The following is a 21,266-nucleotide window of genomic DNA, read 5'->3' on the forward strand; positions in this document are numbered from 1 at the left end:
ACAGCAACAGTGTCTTCAGCACCTTCCTCCAAATCGTTAATGTATATTGTGAAAAGTTGTGGTCCCAGCGCTGACCCCTGAGGCACACCACTAGTCACCGGCTGCCATCCTGAAAAAGACCCCTTTATCCCCACTCTCTGCCTTCTGCCAGTCAGCCAATCCTCTGTCCATGCCAGGATCTTACCCTTAACACCATGGGCTTGTAACTTATTTAACAGCCTCCTATGCAGCACCTCATCAAAGGCCTTCTGGAAATCTAAATAAACCACATCCACTGGTTCTCCTTTATCCAACTTCCTTGTCACCTCCTCAAAGAACTCTAACAGATTTGTCAGACATGACCTCCCCTTGACAAAGCTGTGCTGTCTCAGTCCTACTTTATCATGCACTTGCAAGTACTCTGTGATCTTATCTTTAATAAGGGACTTTAAGATCTTGCCAATGACCGAAGTCAGGCTAACCGGCCTACAGTTTCCTGCCTGCTGCCTCCCTCCCTTCTTAAACAGCAGTGTTACATTACAGGCCTAACCACAAAGCAGACTGGGAGAGGAGGGAATCGGAGATGGAAAAGCAACCTGCCTTTGACCGACACTTCGGTATGAATTCCACTGAGGCCAGGTTAGAAAGTTCCAGCAATGTGAGTATTAGTGCGATACATCTCCTCGGCTCAGCCCAGTGCTCAGCACTTCCCTAGTTATTAAGGTCTCGGGCCTAGTCTGCCTCTCCACCTCTGGGCTCACAGATAGGCTCTGCAATTTAGCACTTTCTAATGGGCATTTCTATTAACCACTGTTCTTTTATTAATTATAAATGGTTTGCTTTGGCACTGAATTTCAGAACAAAAGCAAGTTTAATGCAGTGCCAAACCTTCTTTCAAAATTGCCCTTGGGCCTCTCGAGTGAGAAAACAGACTGTGGCCCACATGTAAAAGGGTTGAAGAAGCCTACGTAAATTAATCAAATTGGCATCAAGTGTTTGCTTATGACAGCGTTGAGGTATCAGGACATCCTTATTTACTGTGTGGGATCATCATTACCACCACCATCCCCCCTCACCCCATCCCACCTGTCACCCCTCTCCCCTTCACCCCACCTCCCTTACATACCTTCCTCTTCCTTCATCTTCCTGAGATCGTCCTCTGCGACCAGTGAGACTCTCTTGGGTTTCTCTGCGACTTGCTGTTTCACATCAATCTCAAAGTATTTCTGTCTGTCACGGAACGACCGCTGCTCTGGGCTGTCCAATCCACTGGGAGACGGCACCTTAGAAAACAGGACAGAATGATTCACATTTCAGTCAATGATGGCAGCTAGAACAACACAGCTGTCTACATCTCTCAACAGCTCTGACAAAGCATCATCCAGGCTGAAACATTGGCTCTATTCTCACTCCACAAATGCTGTCAGACCTGCTGAGATTTTCCAGCATTGTCTGTTTCTGTCCCTCAACATTGCTGGTTGCAGATTATACCCTGTACAGCCAGGCTTTGTGACATCCTGAAAAGTCAGCCTCCTCCCCAGTCGTGCAATCAAAACTCTCCGACTTTCACTGACACAGAGCGAGCAGGAGCCCTCCAATGTTGATGGATAGTTCACAGACCAATCTAGGCAGTCTCAATATTGTCAGGCAGCTAGCGCAAATGGGGATAATTGAACACTATTCCTGACATTGCGTTAAGATTTACAGGGTGGGGTTTCAAGACAGTTGTGATTTGGATGGAAAATAACATAGAACCCTACAGTACAGAAAGAGGCTATTCAGTCCATAGAGACTGTACCGACCACAATCCCACACACGCCCTCCCCCCATATCCATACATATTTAGAACATAGAACATTACAGCGCAGTACAGCCCCTTTGGCCCTCGATGTTGTGCCGACCAGTGGAACCAATCTAATGACCCTCTAACCTAAACTATTCCAATGTTATCCATGTTCCTATCCACTGACCATTTGAACGCCCTTAAAGTTGGTGAGTCCACAACTGCTGCAGGCAGGGCATTCCACACCCTTACTACCCTCTGAGTAAAGAACCTACCTCTGACATCCGTCCTATAATTACCACCCCTTAATTTAAAGCTATTTATTCACTAATCCCTCTAACCTACACATCTCAGGACACTAAGGGGCAATTTTTAGCATGGCCAAACAACCTAACCCGCACACTGATGGACTGTGGGAAGAGAATATGCAAACTCCACACAGACAGTGACCCGAGCCGGGAATCGAACCCAGGTCCCTGGAGCTGTGAAGGAGCAGTGCTAACCACTGTGCTACCGTGTCACCCTAAGAGTTGTGATTTGGACAGAAAATATCAGTACGGTTGTTTTATCTCTTTACCCTTGTGATCGGAGAGTGACAGGCACTCATTTCCATAATTGTTCTTTAGGTGCTGCTGAGCTGCCTTCTTGAGCCGCTGCAGTCCACAGGCATGTCACCCTGTAATCTCTTTAAGTTTGCAAGTCCGTGCCAAACTTAGAGTGAAACAAGCCACTATTGTCACCGTGAGGTGTAGGTACACCCACAGTGCTGTTAGGGAGGGAGTTCCAGGATTCTGACCCAGTGACAGTGAAGGAACGGCCGATATATTTCCAAATCAGGATAATGAGTGACTCGGAGGGGAATCTCCAGGTGGGGGCTGTTCCCAGGTATCTGCTGCTCCTGTCCTTCTAGATGGAAGTGGTGGTGGGTTTGGAAGGTGCTGCCTAAGGAGCCTTGGTGAGTTGCTGCATCAAACATCTTCATCACTTCCTCGAAAAACTCAATCAAGTTCGTGAGACACGACCTCCCCTTCACAAAACCATGTTGCCTCTCACTAATACATCCACTTATTTCCAAGTGAGAATAAATCCTGTCTTGAAGAATCCTCTCCAATAATTTCCCTCCCACTGATGTAAGGCTCTCCAGCCTGTAATTATCTGGATTATTCTTGCTACCCTTCTTAAACAAAGGAACAACATTGGCTATTCTCCAATCCTCTGGGACCTCCTCTGTAGCCAGTAAGGATACAAAGATTTCTCTCAAGGACCCAGCAATTTCCTCCCTCCCCTCTTCCAGATACCAGTGAGTCATGCTGTATTACAGGAGCTCCATGCAATGCATTTCCCACATTCTGATATGTGAATACTGGTGTGCCTCGGCACAGACACACTTACCGTATTTGGTGACACCACTTGCTCTTCCAGTTTTTGGAATGGATTTGGACTGTTCCTGCTCTCTGCTGGAACTGAAGCAACAACTGGTCTGACCCTGGACAAGGGCTGAATGACACCTGGCCTGGTCTGCAGATCAGAGAGAAAGGGAGAGGCGGGGAGGGGGAGGGAGAGTCGGGGAGGGAGGGGGAGGGGGAGTCGGGGCGGGAGGGGGAGGGGGAGTCGGGGCGGGGGGGAGGGGGAGTCGGGGCGGGGGGGAGGGGGAGTCGGGGCGGGAGGGGGAGGGGGAGTCGGGGCGGGAGGGGGAGTCGGGGCGGGGGGGTGGTTCAGGTGGGAGGGGAAGGATGAGGAAGTCAGAATAAGGCATGGGGGAGAGATTGAGGAAATAATGCACGAGGAGAGAGACAGAAGAGAATTAAAGCAAATGAGAATTTTCCTGAGCACACGCTACTGACACTGTTACATAGAAACTAGGAGGAGGAGGCCATTCGGCCCTTCCACCCATTCATTTTGATCATCGAATTCTATATCCTGGTCCCTTTTCCCTCCCTATCCCTTGATCCCTTTAGCCTTAGGAGTAAAATCAAATTTCTTCTTGAAATCAGACAATGTTTTAGCCTCAGCTACTTTCTGTGGGAGTGAATTCCACACATTCCCCACCCTCTGGGTGAAGAAATTTCCCCTCACCTCAGTTCTAAAAAGGTTTATTCCTTATCCTCAAATTCCCCCACCATTGGGAACATTCTTTCTGAATCTATCCTGTCTAACCCTGTTAGAATTTTATACGTTTCTATCAGATCCCCTCTCACTCTTCTAAACTCCAATCAATATAATCCTAACCGACTTAATCTCTCCTCAAGGCAGCCTTGAGGAGACATTCATAGAACATGTCTGCGATAGCCAGCCAGCAATGCCTGTGTCCCAGGAGTGAATGAAAACAAAGAATAAAAAGAACTCTTCAGCAACCTGTTTCTCATCTAAAGATTCAATAGCAAACCATAACAAGCGGCACTCCCTGCGCTGGCGGGGGGTTGCGGGGAGGGTGGTGGGGGCAGGCAGGTAGGCACGGGGAGGGCGAAGGGCGCGGGGAGAAGGGTGGGCCCGAGGAAGGCGGACAGGCGGGTGCAGGCTCGGGGAAGGCGGGCAGGCGTGGGGGCATTGGGGGGGGTGGAGGCATTGGGAGGGCAGGTGGGCACGCAGAGGGCAGGGTGCGCAGGGAGGGCGGGGTGCAAGGGGAGGCGGGGGGCGTGGGCAGGGCAGGGAATGCGGGGGGCGTGGGGATGACTGTGGGCACGGGGGGGGGACAAAGGTGCAGGGAGGGTGGGAGGGCGGGGAGGGCAGGGGGCATGTGGGAGGGTGGGGGGGCGTGTGAAGGGTGTGAGAAAGCTAGAAATGCTGGAGAGGAGGAATTGCTTTCCAGTTCTGAAAAATTGAAGAGTTTACAAAGTATGCACTGGTCCACTGAGTCTGGGGAATTGATAATGGAAAATTAGGAAATGGCAGATGAAATGAACCTTTATTTAACATCAGTCGTCACAATAGAAGGTACAACAACATCCCAGAAACAGCAGCATGTTAGAAATGGGAATGTGGGGAGGAATGTAGAGTGTGTGGGCAGACAAGGGCCGCGATCCTGATGGACTTCAAGGGATAAATAGGATGGTCACAAGGACTTTAAACTAGGAAGCTGGGGAGAAGGGAAGGGTAAAACTAGGGGAATGGTTCATAGGAGGCAAAGCAGCAGGTTAGCATGTGGGGAGGAGGGTTCAACTACATGGAAAATTACAACAAAATTAAAAGGGAAGAGAACTCAGGTGATGTTAGGATTTAAAACGAATGTATAAAAACTTGCACGAGGGCATTTAATTTGAATGCTCAAAGCATTTAAAACAAGGTAAATAAGTTGGTGGCACAAATCATTGTGAATGAGTATGATTTGGTGGCCATCACACAGACACGGTTTCAGGATGGTCATGACTGGGAGTTAAACATCCAGGAGAATCAGACTGTTCGGAGGGAACGACAGGAAGGTAAGGGAGGTGGTGTAGCTCTGATATTTAAGGATGATATCAGGGTGGTAGTGAGAGATGATATAGGTTCTATGGAGAAAAGGGTTGAATCCATTTGGGTGGAAATTACAAATATGAGAAAAAGTCACTGTTAGGCGTAGTCTAAAGGCCACCAAATAACATCATGCTGGGGCAATAACTAAACAAAGAAATAAATGCTGCATGTAAAACTGGTACAGCAATTATCATGGGGGATTTTAATCTACATATCAATTGGTCAAACCAGGTTGGTCAAGGCAGCCTTGAGGAGACGTTTATAGAACGTGTCTGCGATAGCTTCCTTGAACAGAATGTAATGGAACAAGGAATCAAGCTATCATAGATCTGGTCCTGTGTAATAAGACAGGGATAATTAATGATCGTACAGTTAGGGATCCTCTTGGAAGAAGCAATCGCAGTATGGTAGAATTTAAAATACAGACGAAGCGTGAGAAGGTAAAATCCAATCCCAGTGTCTTGTGCTTAAGCAAAGGAAACTACAGTGGGATGAGGGAGGAGGTGGCTAAGGTAGACAAAGCAAAAACTTTATGGTGGGACAATTGAGGAACGGGGGAGGACTTTGCAAAGCAATTTTCACAGTGCTCAGCAAAAGTATCTACCAGTGAGAAGGAACGAAGTAGAAAAGGGATAATCAGCCATGGATATCTGAGGAAATAAAGAAGGATATCAAATTGAAAGAAAATGCACACAAAGTGGCAAAGATTAGTGGGAAACGAGAGGATTGGGAAATCGTTAAAAGGTCAACAGAAAGCCATGAATAAAGTTATAAAGAAAAGCAGGATAGATTGTGAGAGTAAATCAACTCAGAATAAATAAACAAATAACAGAAGTTGCTATAAATATATAAAATGAAAAAAAGTGTGGCTAAAGTAAATATTGGTCCTCTGGAGGGTGAGATACACTGGGCGAATGGGCCAGGAAATGGCAAATGGAATTTAAATGTTGGCAAGTGCGAGGTGGTCCACTTTGGTAGGAAGGACTATTACTTACGGGGCGAAAAACTGCAGCAGGCGACGGTGCAGAGGGACCTCGGGGTCCTTGTGCATGAGTCGCAAAAACCCAGCCTGCAGGTGCAGCAGGTGGTCAGGAAGGCGAATGGGATGCTGGCCTTCATAGGGAGGGGGATTGAATATAAAAGTAGGGAGGTCTTGCTGCAGCTGTATAGGGCATTGGTGAGGCCGCAGCTGGAGTACTGTGTGCAGTTTTGGGCGCCGTACTTACGCAAGGATATTCTGGCCTTGGAGGGAGTGAAGAGGAGGTTTCCTAGGCTGATTCTGGAGTTGAGGGGGTTGAGCTATGAGGAGAGGCTGAATAAACTAGGCTTGTACTCGTTAGAGTTTAGAAGAATGAGGGAAGATCTCATTGAGATGTATAAGATGATGAATGGGATGGATAGGATAGAGGTGGAGAGACTCTTCCTGCTCAGAAAGGACAGTAGGACTAGGGGGCACAGCCTCAAGATAAAGGGGGGGCGGTTTAGAACGGAGTTGAGGAAGAATTTCTTCACTCAAAGGGTGGTGAATCTCTGGAATTCTCTGCCCGTTGAAGTGGTGGAGGCTGCCTCGCTAAATATTTTTAAGACGCGGGTTGATGGGTTTTTGATGAGAGAGGGGATTAAGGGTTATGGGGAGAGGGCGGGAATGTGGAACTGAGCCACGAGAGATCAGCCATGATCTTATTGAATGGCGGGGCAGGCTCGAAGGGCTGGATGGCCTACTCCTGCTCCTATTTCTTATGTTCTTATGTAATAACTGGACATGAGAAAATGGCTGAGGCATTGAACAGGTATTTTGTGTCAGTCTTCACAGTGGAAGACACAAATAACATGGCAAAACTTGATGACAGGAAGGCTATGGCAGGTGAGAACCAAGAAACTATTATCATGAAAGAGGTAGTGTTGGGCAAGTTAATGGGGGGCTAAAGGTAGACAAGTCTCCTGGCCCTGATGGAATGCATCTCAGGGCATTAAAAGAGATGGCAGGAGAAATAGGAAATGCACTAGTGGTAATTTACCAAAATTTGCTGGACTCTGGCGTGTTTCTCGCAGATTGGCAAACAGCCACTGTTTAAAAAGAGATAGACAAAAGGTAACTATAGGCCAGTTAGCTTAACTTCTGTAGTAGGGAAAATGCTTGAATCTATCATCAAGGAAGAAATAGCGAGACATCTGGATATAAACTGCCCCACTGGTAAGACACAGCATGGGTTCATGAAGGGCAGGTCATATTTAACTAATTTAGTGGAATTCTTTGAGAACATTACATGCACAGTAGACAACAGGGAACCTGTGAATGTGGTGCATCTGGATTTCCAGAAGGCATCTGACAAGGTGCCGCACCAAAGACTGCTGCATAAGAAAAAGGTGCACAGTGTTACGGGTAATGTATTAGCATGGATAGAGGATTGGTTAACTAACAGAAAGCAACGCATGGGGGTAAATGAGTGTTTTTCTGGTTGGTGATCAGTGACTAGTGGTGTGCCTTAGGGATCAGTGTTGGGACCGCAATTGTTTACGATTTACACAGATGATTTGGAGTTGGGGACCTAGTGTAGTGTGTCAAAATTCACAGATGACACTAAGATGAGTGGCAGAGCAAAGTGTGCAGAGGACGCAGTAAGTCTACAAAGGGATATAGATAGTCTAAGAGAGTGGGCGAGGGTCTGGCAGATGGAGTACAACGTTGGTAAACGTGAGGTCATCCATTTTTGTAGGAATAACAGCAAAATGGACTATTATTTAAATGGTAAAAAATTGCAGCATGCTGCTGTGCAGAGGGACCTGGGTGTCCTTGTGCAGGAATCTCAAGGAGTTGGTTTGCAGATGCAGCAGGTAATTAAGAAGGCAAATGGAATTTTGTCCTTCATTGCTAGAGGGATGGAGTTTAAAAACAGCGAGGTTATGTTGCAGCTGTATAAGGTGCTGGTGAGGCCACACCTGGAGTACTGTGTACAGTTTTGGTCTCCTTACTTGAGAAAGGATATACTGGCACTGGAGGGGGTGCAGAGGAGATTCACTAGGTTGATTCCGGAGTTGAGAGGGTTGGCTTATGAGGAGAGACTGAGTAGACTGGGGCTATACTCATTGGAATTCAGAAGAATGAGGGGAGATCTTATAGAAACATATAAGATTATGAAGGGAATGGATAAAATAGAAGCAGGGAAGTTGTTTCCATTGGCAGGTGAAACTAGAACTAGGGGGCATAGCCTCAAAATAAGGGGAAGCAGATTTGGGACTGAGTTGAGGAGGAACTTCTTCACACAAAGGATTGTGAATCTGTGGAATTCCCTGCCCAGTGAAGCAGTTGAGGCTCCCTCATTGAATGTTTTTAAGGCAGCGATAGATAAATTTTTGAACAGTAAAGGAATTAAGGGTTATGGTGAGCGGGCGGGTAAGTGGAGCTGAGTCCACAAAAAGATCAGCCATGATCTGATTGAATGGTGGAGCAGGCTTGAGGGGCCAGATGGCCCACTCCTGCTGCTAGATCTTATGTTCTTATGACAGACCTGCCATCCCAGGAATCAGCCTGGTAAACCCTCGCTGTGCTCCCTCTATATCAAGAACATCCTCCCTCAGATAAGGACACCAAAACTGTACACAATACTCCAGGTGTGGCCTCACCAACACCCTATACAATTGCAGCAAAACATCCCTATCCCTATACTCAAATCCTCTCACTGTGAAGGCCAAGGTTAGGTGCATTGACCTGAACAGGTGCCAAGAGTGAGTCGACTAAGGGAATTTCACTGTAACTTCATTGCAGTGTTAATGTAAGCCTTACTTGTGACTAATAAAAACTTAACATACCATTTGCCTTCTTTACTGCCTGCTGTACCTGTGCGCTTATTTTTAGTGACTGATGCAAGAGGACTCCAAGGTTTTCATGAATATCCACCTCTCTCAATTTACATCCATTCAAATAATAATCTGCCTTCCTATTATTGCTCCCAAAGTGGATAACCTCACATTTATCCACATTATACTGTATCTGCCATGCAGACACCCACACACTCAGCCTGTCCAAATCACACTGTGTGTATCCTCCTCACAGCTCACCCTCCCACCCAACTTTGTATCAAATTTGGAGATAATACATTCACAGTTCCCTCTTCCAAATCATTAATATATAATGTGAACAGTTGGGGTCCGAGCACAGATCCCTGCAGAACCTCACCAATCACTGACTGCCAATCACAAAATGACCCATTTATGCCAACTCTTTGCTTCCTATCTGCTAACCAGCTTTCTATCCATCTCAAGACATTACCTGCAATCCCATGCGCTTTAACTTTATATAGTTGTCTGTTATGTGAGAACTTGTTGAAAGCCTTCTGAAAGTCTAAATAAACCACATCCACTGATTCTCCTTAGTCAATTCTACCAGCTTCCACATCCTTCTGGTAGTGTGGTGACCAGAACTGCACACAATGCTCCAAATGCAGCCTAACCAAGGTTTTATATAGCTGCAACATGATTTCCCAACTCCTGTACTCAGTGCCCTGGCTGATGAAGACAAGCATGCCATATACCTTCTTAATCACCTTGGCCACTTTTTGCCACTTTTAGGGAACTGTGGTTCTGTACGCCCAGATCCCTCTGTATGTTAATGTCCCGAAGGGTTCTGCCATTTACAGTATAATTCACACAATGTGATTGACTTTCAACCACCCACTGAAATGGCCCAGCAAACCACTCAGTTCAAGGGCAATTAAGGATGAGCAGCAGATGTTGGGCTTGCCAGCGATATCCCATGACAGGGATGTTTTAAATATGAGCAATGCCAGTATTTTGTGCCCATCCCTAACAGCCGTAGGGGTGACGATGAGCTGCCTGTAGCTGCCCTGCAGACATGATGTAGCTCTTTTTAAAGGATCCCTTCACATCCACTGGCAGATTTTATGATTTCTTAGACAGTGTGAATGTTGTGTAGGAACATAGAAAATCAGCCCTTCAAACCTGCCCTGTACTCAAATCCTCTTGGTGTGAAGGCCAACATACCATTTGCCTTCTTTACCGCCTGCTGTACCTGCACGCTTACCTTCAGTGACTGGTACACAAGGACACCCAGATCCCTCTACACACTCCCCTCTCCTAATTTATAGTCATTGTTCTTATTATTGCTGCCAAAGTGGATAACCTTACATTTAACCTACTTATACTGCACATGCCAATCATCTGCCTACTCACTCAAATTTCACTGAAGCATCTCTGTATCCTCCTCACAGCTCACCCTCCCACCCAACTTTATGTCAACTGTAAATTTGGAGACATATTATATCAGAGGACAGTGTGAGTCCTTCTATCATGCTCTCTGTATTCACCCTTTTAAACAATCCACTGTAAAATAAGACATGGGACTTACCGGGTGGGAGGTGGGAGAGCTACAAAACTCTCGTGAGTCGCTGTTACTGGGAACAGGAGGTTCACTGGAACTGCCCTGGAAAACACAACAGAAAATAAAACAACTTCAACAAGGCAGGCACCAAGCAGATATACCAAAACACATACAGTACGCAACACACTCACAATGCAGCTTACACACACAGCCCATACAGACACACACAATACAACATACACACACAGCCCACAACACACACACAATGCAGCATACAATACAGCATACACAGACACACAATACAACATACACACACAGCACACAACACACACACAATGCAGCATACAATACAGCATACACAGACACACAATACAACATACACACACAGCACACAACACACACACAATGCAGCATACAATACAGCATACACAGACACACAATACAACATACACACACAGCACACAACACACACACAATGGAGCATACAATACAGCATACACAGACACACAATACAACATACACACACAGCACACAACACACACACAATGCAGCATACAATACAGCATACATAGACACACAATACAACATACACACACAGCACACAACACACACACAATGCAGCATACAATACAGCATACACAGACACACAATACAACATACACACACAGCACACAACACACACACAATGCAGCATACAATACAGCACAGACACACACACACACAATACAACATACACACACAGCACACAACACACACACACAATGCAGCACACACATGCAGACTGTTATACATTGCACATAGTGCAGCACACATATATAGACTTACACAATGCAGCACACACACACATACATAAGAACATAAGAACATAAGAAATAGGAGCAGGAGTAGGCCATCCAGCCCTTCGAGCCTGCCCCGCCATTCAATAAGATCATGGCTGATCTGTTGTGGCTCAGTTCCACTTTCCCGCCCTCTCCCCATAACCCTTAATCCCCTCTCTTATCAAGAACCCATCAACCCGCTTCTTAAAAATATTTAGCGAGGCAGCCTCCACCACTTCAACGGGCAGAGAATTCCAGAGATTCACCACCCTTTGAGTGAAGAAGTTCCTCCTCAACTCCGTTCTAAACCGCCTCCCCCTTATCTTGAGGCTGTGCCCCCTAGTCCTACTGTCTTTTTTGAGCGGGAAGAGTCTCTCCACCTCTATCCTATCCATCCCATTCATCATCTTATACGTCTCAATGAGATCTCCCCTCATTCTTCTAAACTCTAACGAGTACAAGCCTAGTTTATTCAGCCTCTCCTCATAGCTCAACCCCCTCAACTCCGGTATCAGCCTAGTAAACCTCCTCTGCACTCCCTCCAGGGCCAAAATATCCTTGCGCAGGTGCGGCGCCCAAAACTGCACACAGTACTCCAGCTGCGGCCTCACCAATGCCCTATACAGCTGCAGCAAGACCTCCCTACTTTTATATTCAATCCCCCTCGCTATGAAGGCCAGCATCCCATTCAGACTGTTACATACTGCACACACACATACCGAGTGTTACATACTGCACACACAATGCAACACACACACATACATTCTGCAACACAACACACTGACAATGTTGAGTAAGAGGGAGTGTAGTATGCTTCAAATTCGGGTTTCCGGAACATGTGGGCATAATTTTATGTTAACAATGTTGCTGAGCTGGAATCGCAGATAGCAAAGTATGAGGTTATGGTGGTAACACAGGCCTGGCTCAAAAGAAGACAGAACTCATACTAAGAAAAGAAGGAGCAGGAATTTCTAATTAATTCATTTGTATGACGAGGGTGTCACTGGCTAGACCAGAATTTATTGCCCATCTCTAATTGCCCCTCAAGATGTTGCTGAACTGTTTTCTTGAAATGTTGCCATCCCTGAGGTGTAGGTACACCCACAGTGCTGTTAGAGAGGGAGTTCCAGGATTCTGACCCAGCGACAGTGAAGGAACGGCCGAAGTATTTCCAAATCAGGATAGTGAGTGACTCGGAGGGGAATCTTTAGGTGGGGGGTGTTCCCAGGTATCTGCTGCTCCTGTCCTTCTAGATGGAAGTGGTGGTGGGTTTGGAAGGTGCTGCCTAAGGAGCCTTGGTGAGTTGCTGCAGTGCATCTTGTAGATGGTACACACGGCTGTCACTGTGCGTTGGTGATGGAGGGAGTGGATGTTTGTGGATGGGGTGCCAATCAAGTGGGGCTGCTTCATCCTGGATGGTGTTGAGCTTCTGGAATGTTGGAGCTGCACCCATCCAGGCAAGTGGGGAGTATTCCATCACACTGCTGGCTTGTACCTTGTAGATGGTAGACAGGTTTTGGAGAGTCAGGAGGTGAGTTCCTCACTGCAGGATTCCCAGCCTCTGACCCATTCTTGCAGCAATTGTGTTGATATGATTAGTCCAGTTGAGTTTCTGGTCAGTGAGAACCCCCAGGATGTTGATAGTGGGGGACTCAGTGATGGTAATGCCATTGAATGTTAAGGGAAGATGGTTAGATTCTCCGTTGTTGGTGATGGTCACTGCCTGGTATTTGTGTGGTACTGATGTTATTTGCCACTTGTCAGCCCAAGCTGTTGTGCAGGTCTTGCTGCATTTGAACATGGATTGCTTCAGTACCTGAGTTGCCGTGAATGGTGCTGAACATTGTGCAATCATTGGCAAACATCCCCACTTCAGGAGGAACTTCTTCACCCAAAGGGTTGTGAATCTGTGGAATTCCCTGCCCATTGAATGTTTTTAAGGCAAGGATAGATACATTTTTGAACAGTAAAGGAATTAAGGGTTATGGTGATCGGGCGGGTAAGTGGAGCTGAGTCCACAAAAAGATCAGCCATGATCTTATTGAATGGCAGGGCAGGCTCAAGGGGCCAGATGGCCCACTCCTGCTCCAAGCTCTTACGTTCTTACTTTTGACCTTATGACAGAGGGAAGGTCACTGATGAAGCAGCTGAAGATTGTTGGGCGCATGACATTACCTTGAGAGACTCCTGCAGAGATGACCTGGAGCTAAGATAATTGACCTCCAACCTTTGGAACCATTGCCGAAATGGGTTTGGACACCAAGAAGACAACATGCTACGATATCTTTTCCGGAGCCTTCAACATGTCATTGATGAAGACGAACATCTCTCCAAGGCCATCCCCACACCCCCACTTCTTGCCTTCAAACAACCACACAACCTCAAACAGACCATTGTTCGCAGCAAACTACCCAGCCTTCAGGAGAACAGTGACCACAACACCACGCAACCCTGCCACAGCAACCTCTGTAAGACATGCCGGATCTTCGACATGGATGCCATCATCACATGTGAGAACACCATCCACCAGGTACACGGTACATACTCTTGCAACTCAGTGAACGTTGTCTACCTGATACACTGCAGGAAAGGATGTCCCGAGGCCTGGTACATTGGGGAGACCATGCAGACGCTACGACAACAGATGAATGAACACCGCTCGACAATCACCAGACAAGACTGTTCCCTTCCTGTTCGCGAACACCTCGCGATCACGGGCATTCAGCCTTTGACCTTCGGGTAAACATTCTCCAAGGCGGCCTTCACGACACACGAGTCGCTGAGCAGAGACCGATAACCAAGTTCCGCACACATGAAGACGGTCTCAACCGTCTTGTTACACTCCTGGCAGTAATGCTGTGCGCTGTGTTGAGTTGGTGAAGAGTATCTCCTGGCCGTTATACTGTGTACTGTATTGAGTTGGTGAAGAGTATCTCCTGGCCGTTATACTGTGTACTGTATTGAGTTAGTGAAGAGTATCTCCTGGCCGTTATCCTGTGTACTGTATTGAGTTGGTGAAGAGTATCTCCTGGCCGTTATCCTGTGTACTGTATTGAGTTAGTGAAGAGTATCTCCTGGCCGTTATACTGTGTACTGTATTGAGTTGGTGAAGAGTATCTCCTGGCCGTTATACTGTGTACTGTATTGTGTTAGTGAAGAGTATCTCCTGGCCGTTATACCGTGTACTGTGTTGAGTTGGTGAAGAGTATCTCCTGGCCGTTATACTGTGTACTGTATTGAGTCGGTGAAGAGTATCTCCTGGCCATTATACTGTGTACTGTATTGAGTCGGTGAAGAGATTTCTGGCTGTTTTTTTCTTTGTTTAATGAACAATTATTTTATCTAAAACTATCACACCGACATCTGGGACATGCTTCACATCTCTCGTCACGTTAGATCAAATTACAAAAATACAGTTGAGGGCAAGTCGTTTCTGTTCCATGATCTGGAATATTCTGCCGTTTACCATCAGCTGTGTTCTTCACACTTTAAGCTCTGGAACTGTCCCTCTACATCGCTCCTGTTCCTCGGCAGCTTGGAACCTCCCCACTGTGTCAGCTGTCGGTGATCTGCCTTAAACACCCTTAATGTTGCTCAGTGTCATATTGATGCTCCATATTTGAAATGTCCTATATACCAAGCACCCTCTGTCATCCACACAAACACAATATTATCTAGAATTGGATCCAGAGTGCAGCAACCAGACCATTCCATCCAATTACTCTGTGCCGGTGTTAATTCCCACACAAACAATGATTCCTTCCTATCCTGCTCTCCACATCGCTCTGTTCCTTCTCCGCTGTGTATGCAACAAGCCTCCCAGAAACGCATCAATATTCTGCTTCATCCAGCCTGTGATAGGGAGTTTCACACTCTATGTGAAGAAATGCTTCCTAAATACTTGCCTTGACTTGTCAGAGACTATCAAATACTGACACCTCTCGTTGTGGATTCACCCATGTGAAAATCATCTCTCCTCGCATCCTATCAAACCTCACATCCTGAGTATTGCTGAAAAAATACATTTGGTCAAAGCTTTTCAGTTTGCACTCATCAGGATAATCACAAAAATATCAATGTCAGGTGAAACTTTATGCCGTAGACAGTTTTGATTAGTTGTCAAATGGACTCTGATTGGTAGAGGTGTTGTCATGGAGAATGCACCAGTTAATGGTGACAGACATTTAACTGCCAAGCACTGTATGAAAATTTATACCAGGCTGCTTAACTCTGATTGGCAAGGGATTGTCCTGAGGAATGCATCAGTGACTGGCTGTCAGTTATCTTGTTTAGCTGAAACAGATGCAATATAAGAACATAAGAACATAAGAAATAGGAGCAGGAGTAGGCCAACCAGCCCCTCGAGCCTGCCCCGCCATTCAATAAGATCATGGCTGATCTGTCGTGGCTTAGTTCCACATTCCCGCCCTCTCCCCATAACCCTTAATCCCCTCTCTCATCAAAAACCCATCAACCCGCGTCTTAAAAATATTTAGCGAGGCAGCCTCCACCACTTCAACGGGCAGAGAATTCCAGAGATTCACCACCCTTTGAGTGAAGAAGTTCCTCCTCAACTCCGTTCTAAACCACTCCCCTTTATCTTGAGGCTGTGCCCCCTAGTCCTACTATCCTTTCTGAGCGGGAAGAGTCTCTCCACCTCTATCCTATCCATCCCATTCATCATCTTATACGTCTCAATGAGATCTCCCCTCATTCTTCTAAACTCTAATGAGTACAAGCCTAGTTTATTCAGCCTCTCCTCATAGCTCAACTCCCTCAACTCCGGTATCAGCCTAGTAAACCTCCTCTGCACTCCCTCCAAGGCCAAAATATCCTTGCGTAAGTACGGCGCCCAAAATTGCACACAGTACTCCAGCTGCGGCCTCACCAGTGCCCTATACAGCCACAGCAAGACCTCCCTACTTTTATATTCAATCCCCCTCGCTATGAAGGCCAGCATCCCATTCGCCTTCCTGACCACCTGCCGCACCTGCAAGCTGGGTTTTTGCGACTCATGCACAAGGACCCCGAGGTCCCTCTGCACCGTCGCCTGCTGCAGTTTTTCTCCACCTAAGTAATAATCCACGTAAGTAATATGTGTACAGGTTCTTTCTGTCTGCAAGGAACAGCGTCCTGTGTATTGTGTGGCTTCCAGTGCAGCAAACGTGCGCACTGCAAACCCAAATAACAATTGTATATTGGTTTTGTCAGTGTAATTCCGAACACTCTGAGGATTATTTAGCAAATATTGTTCAGTCTAATCACAGCTAATGTCAGACATTGCGTTTTGAGTTTTTCAAGCAAAGACCCTTGTCATTTTAAACAGTGGCTGGGACATGTTGTTGATGCCAGTCTTTGGGACATACAGCCCAGCATCACACTGAGACTGTCATACATTTATCACATTATTCAGTGTGTGATTGACTGTACATGGTTTTGCTGTGATGGCAGCATTGAGTTAGTGTTGCTGCTGTACAGTAGCAGTGTGAAACAACTGGCTTCAGCTGTTCCTCAAAACCTGATGCTGAAATAGGCACAGAGACAGGGTAACAGCTGCCCTGCTCACTGCATTTGAGGCTGTGTGTTGTACAAACTCACCAATGAAAATAAGGCCAGCAGCTTTGGCCCTGTGAAGTACCCAGGCCACCTCAGACTAGCCTGGAAGGGTAAGCTGTCTTTTAGGGAAGAATGTTTAGCTCTAACCAGTGAGGGGGGGGGGGAGGGGCTCTGGTGATGACTGGGGAGGGGTGGGGGTTTGGTGGTGATGGGGGAGGGAGTGGGGAAAGTTGGCGATGGAGGAGGAGAATGGGGTGCAGTGGTGATGGGGGAGGGTCTGGTGATGATGGGGGGAGGGGAGAAGGGTCTCATGACGTTGGGGGGGTAGAGAGGGGTCTGGTGGTGACGGGGGGGGGAGGTGTGGTGGGGGAGGGGAGGCGGTCTGGTGGTGATGGTGGGAGGTGGTGTTTGCTCTCAGACTGGGTGCTGGGGTTGGGGGTATGGGGGAAGAGGGATTTGAAATGTTAGCTCTGTCAAGCTGCAAATTTGAAGCATAGTGCACTAATCACAATGGAACATGCAGGGTACAGCCTACCCCTGCCCTTCGAAACAGGACCCACCCACACCCAAACAGACAAACCCATAGGTAGAACCACACACCCACATGGACACGCATGCCTACACACACACACACCCACACATACATGCATGCCTGCACACACCCACACAGACACGCAGTCCACACACATGCAAGTACCCACATGGATACACGCACCCATACACAAATACATGAGGGCACGTGTACACACACACACACACCCGCGCATACATGAATAAGGAGTGCACAGGCAGATGGACAGACCAAAGCCCCCTTCTCCCTCCTCCATCCCACTGCATCAAGTTAGTGAAACATGTCAGCTGGAAGCCCAAAGCATGCACAGCACCGCCTTGCCAAGGACACAGGCGAGTAGGCACATGTTCACACCATGCTACGTGCCAGTGGGTGCTTGCCTGGACACTGCGGCTTGTGTAGCCTCGTGCGCCATTCACAGGCACTCTTTCTGCCGGGGAATCCCTGGACTTCCCCCGGCACTTCCTGTTTGCCACCACAAAGGGGTTCTGGTAGAAGGGAATGGGCTGCAGCTCAATCAGAGTCTCCTGCTCCTGCGCCCGCTGGCTGGGTTCTGGGAGCAGCACATGCCCAGCATTCTCTTCCATCGCATGGTGCTCATGGTTGGATTTTGCAACTTGCTGCTTATTAACACAAGACCCAGGGTTGTGGGTGGCCACCCTCGAAGGCATAGCCCCTGATCTCCCACAGGGGACTGCCTCCTGTTCCGAATCCTGCTCAGTTTGTGCAAGGTATCTGCTCTGAGCCTCCATCGCAGCTGATCCAGCAAACCCCTTAATGAGGGCAAATGGCAGAAAGACAGACGAGACAGAAAGAGAAAAAGAGGGGATTCAGAGGACTGGAAATGAGAGAGAGAAATCGGTCTGAATCAGAAAACAATCACCATGAGTTCAAACAACATCCTCAGCACCCAGACAGTCAAATATACAGCCTCAAATAGTGCTGGCTGGAGGAGGCTGCAAATTATTCCAGGTTTCCCCCCATCCCTGACAAAAATCAGCATCTTCAACTGGTTCCAAACTTCAGACTCCGGGACAGTCCCCACTGGGACAGTGAGCGCGCTCAGTGCGGTCTGCGCTGGGACAGTGAGCACGCTCAGTGCAGTCTGCGCTGGGACAGTGAGCGCGCTCAGTGCAGTCTGCGCTGGGACAGTGAGCGCGCTCAGTGCAGTCTGCGCTGGGACAGTGAGCGCGCTCAGTGCGGTCCCCACTGGGACAGTGAGCGCGCTCAGTGCGGTCCCCACTGGGACAGTGAGCGCGCTCAGTGCGGTCCCCACTGGGACAGTGAGCGCGCTCAGTGCGGTCTGCGCTGGGACAGTGAGCGCGCTCAGTGCGGTCTGCGCTGGGACAGTGAGCGCGCTCAGTGCAGTCTGCGCTGGGACAGTGAGCGCGCTCAGTGCAGTCTGCGCTGGGACAGTGAGCACGCTCAGTGCGGTCTGCGCTGGGACAGTGAGCGCGCTCAGTGCAGTCTGCGCTGGGACAGTGAGCACGCTCAGTGCGGTCTGCGCTGGGACAGTGAGCGCGCTCAGTGCGGTCTGTGCTGGGACAGTGAGCACGCTCAGTGCGGTCTGTGCTGGGACAGTGAGCGCGCTCAGTGCGGTCCCCGCTGGGACAGTGAGCACGCTCAGTGAAGGTCTGCTGGGATTGTGTGGGGACTGTACCAGTAAGTGGAATTTACAGTGCACAGACGGACAGGATCATCAGTCTGCCCATGTGGCAGCACAGGGAATAGCCAGTGTTACATTTAAGCAGCAGTGGAGGCAGGCTCAGCTTTCTGATGGAAGACAGCTTGAAGGCAGCACATCATAGAGTCACAGAGGTTTACAGCATGGAAACAGGCCCTTCAGCCCAACTTCTCCATGTCGCCTTATTTTTATTTTTTAAACCCCTAAGCTAATCCCAATTGCCCACATTTAGCCCGTATCCCTCTATACCCATCGTACCCATGTAACTGTCTAAATGCTTTTTAAAAGATAAAATTGTACCCGCCTCTACTACTACCTCTGGCAGCTTGTTCCAGACACTCACCACCCTCTGTGTGAAAAAATTGCCCCTCTGGACACTTTTGTATCTCTCCCCTCTCACCTTAAACCTATACCCTCTAGTTTTAGACTCCCCTACCTTTGGGAAAAGATATTGACTATCTCGCTGATCTGTGCCCCTCATTATTTTATAGACCTCTATAAGATCACCCCTCAGCCTCCTACAGTCCAGAGAAAAAAGTCCCAGTCTATCCAGCCTCTCCTTATAACTCAATCCATCAAGTCCCAGTAGCATCCTAGTAAATCTTTTCTGCACTCTTTCTAGTTTAATAATATCCTTTTTATAATAGGGTGACCAGAATTGTACACAGTATTCCAAGTGTGGCCTTACCAATGTCTTGTACAACTTCAACAAGACATCCCAACTCCTGTATTCAATGTTCTGACCAATGAAACCAAGCATGCCGAATACCTTCTTCACCACTCTGTCCACCTGTGACTCCACTTTCAAGGAGTTATGAACATGTACCCCTAGATCTCTTTGTTCTGTAACTCTCCCCAACGCCCTACCATTAACTGAGTAAGTCCTGCCCTGGTTCAATCTACCAAAATGCATCACCTCACATTTATCTAAATTAAACTCCATCTGCCATTCGTCAGCCCACTGGCCCAATTGATCAAGATCCCATTGCAATTGGAGATAACTTTCTTCACTGTCCACTATGCCACCAATCTTAGTGTCATCTGCAAACTTACTAACCATGCCTCCTATATTCTCATCCAAATCATTAATATAAATGATAAATAACAGTGGGCCCAGCACTGATCCCTGAGGCACACCGCTGGTCACAGGCCTCCAGTTTGAAAAACAACTCCCTACAACCACCCTCTGGCTTCTGTCAAGAAGCCAATTTTATATCCATTTAGATACCTCCCCCTGGATCCTGTGAGATTTAACTTTATGCAACAACCTACCATGTGGTACCTTGTCAAAGGCCTTGCTAAAGTCCATGTAGACAACATCAACTGTACTGCCTTCATCTACCTTCTTGGTTACCCCTTCAAAAAACTCAATCAAATTTGTGAGACATGATTTTCCACTCACAAAGCCATGCTGACTGTCCCTAATCAGGCCTTGCATCTCTAAATGCCTGTAGATCCTGTCTCTCAAAATATCTTCCAACAATTTCCCCACCACAGATGTGAGACTCACTGGCCTGTAGTTCCCAGGCTTTTCCCTGCAGCCCTTTTTAAACAAAGGCACAGCATTTGCCACCCTCCAATCTTCAGGCACCTCACCTGTGACTATCGATGATTCAAATATCTCAGCTAGGGGACCCGCAATTTCCTCCCTAGCCTCCCACAATGTCCTGGGATACACTTCATCAGGTCCCGGGGATTTATCTACCTTGATGCACTTTAAGACTTTCAGCACCTCCTCCTCTGTAATATGTACACTCCTCAAGACATCACTATTTATTTCCCAAGTTCCCGAACATCCATGTGTTTCTCAACAGTAAAAACTGATATTCATTTAGGATCTCACCATCTCTTGTGGATCCACACATAGATGATCTTGTTGGTCATTAAGGGGCCCTACTCTCTCCCTTGTTACTCTTTTACCCTTTATGTATTTGTAGAATCTCTTTGGATTCTCCTTTGCCTTATCTAGAATATAGAACATAGAAAAACTACAGCACAAACAGGCCCTTCAGCCCACAAGTTGCACCAATCTTATCCCTACCTACTCGGCTTACCTATAACCCTCAATCCTATTAAGTCCCAAG

General features: G+C 47.5%; 1 protein-coding gene across 1 annotated transcript in view; it reads right to left on the reverse strand.

Annotated features, from left to right (window-relative positions):
* LOC145359617 (protein scribble homolog) overlaps positions 1-21,266 on the reverse strand; it is a 226,077-nt gene that overhangs the window by 50,617 nt on the left and 154,194 nt on the right. The window contains 4 exon segments of the mRNA XM_080214324.1: positions 1,106-1,262; positions 3,155-3,280; positions 10,581-10,655; positions 17,879-18,271. Of these exon segments, the coding sequence (XP_080070450.1) occupies positions 1,106-1,262; positions 3,155-3,280; positions 10,581-10,655; positions 17,879-18,271 (751 nt within the window).

The sequence above is a fragment of the Carcharhinus amblyrhynchos genome, chromosome 2 (assembly GCF_965287045.1).
Source record: "Carcharhinus amblyrhynchos chromosome 2, sCarAmb.v2.hapA, whole genome shotgun sequence".
In the NCBI taxonomy this organism is placed as follows: domain Eukaryota; kingdom Metazoa; phylum Chordata; class Chondrichthyes; order Carcharhiniformes; family Carcharhinidae; genus Carcharhinus; species Carcharhinus amblyrhynchos.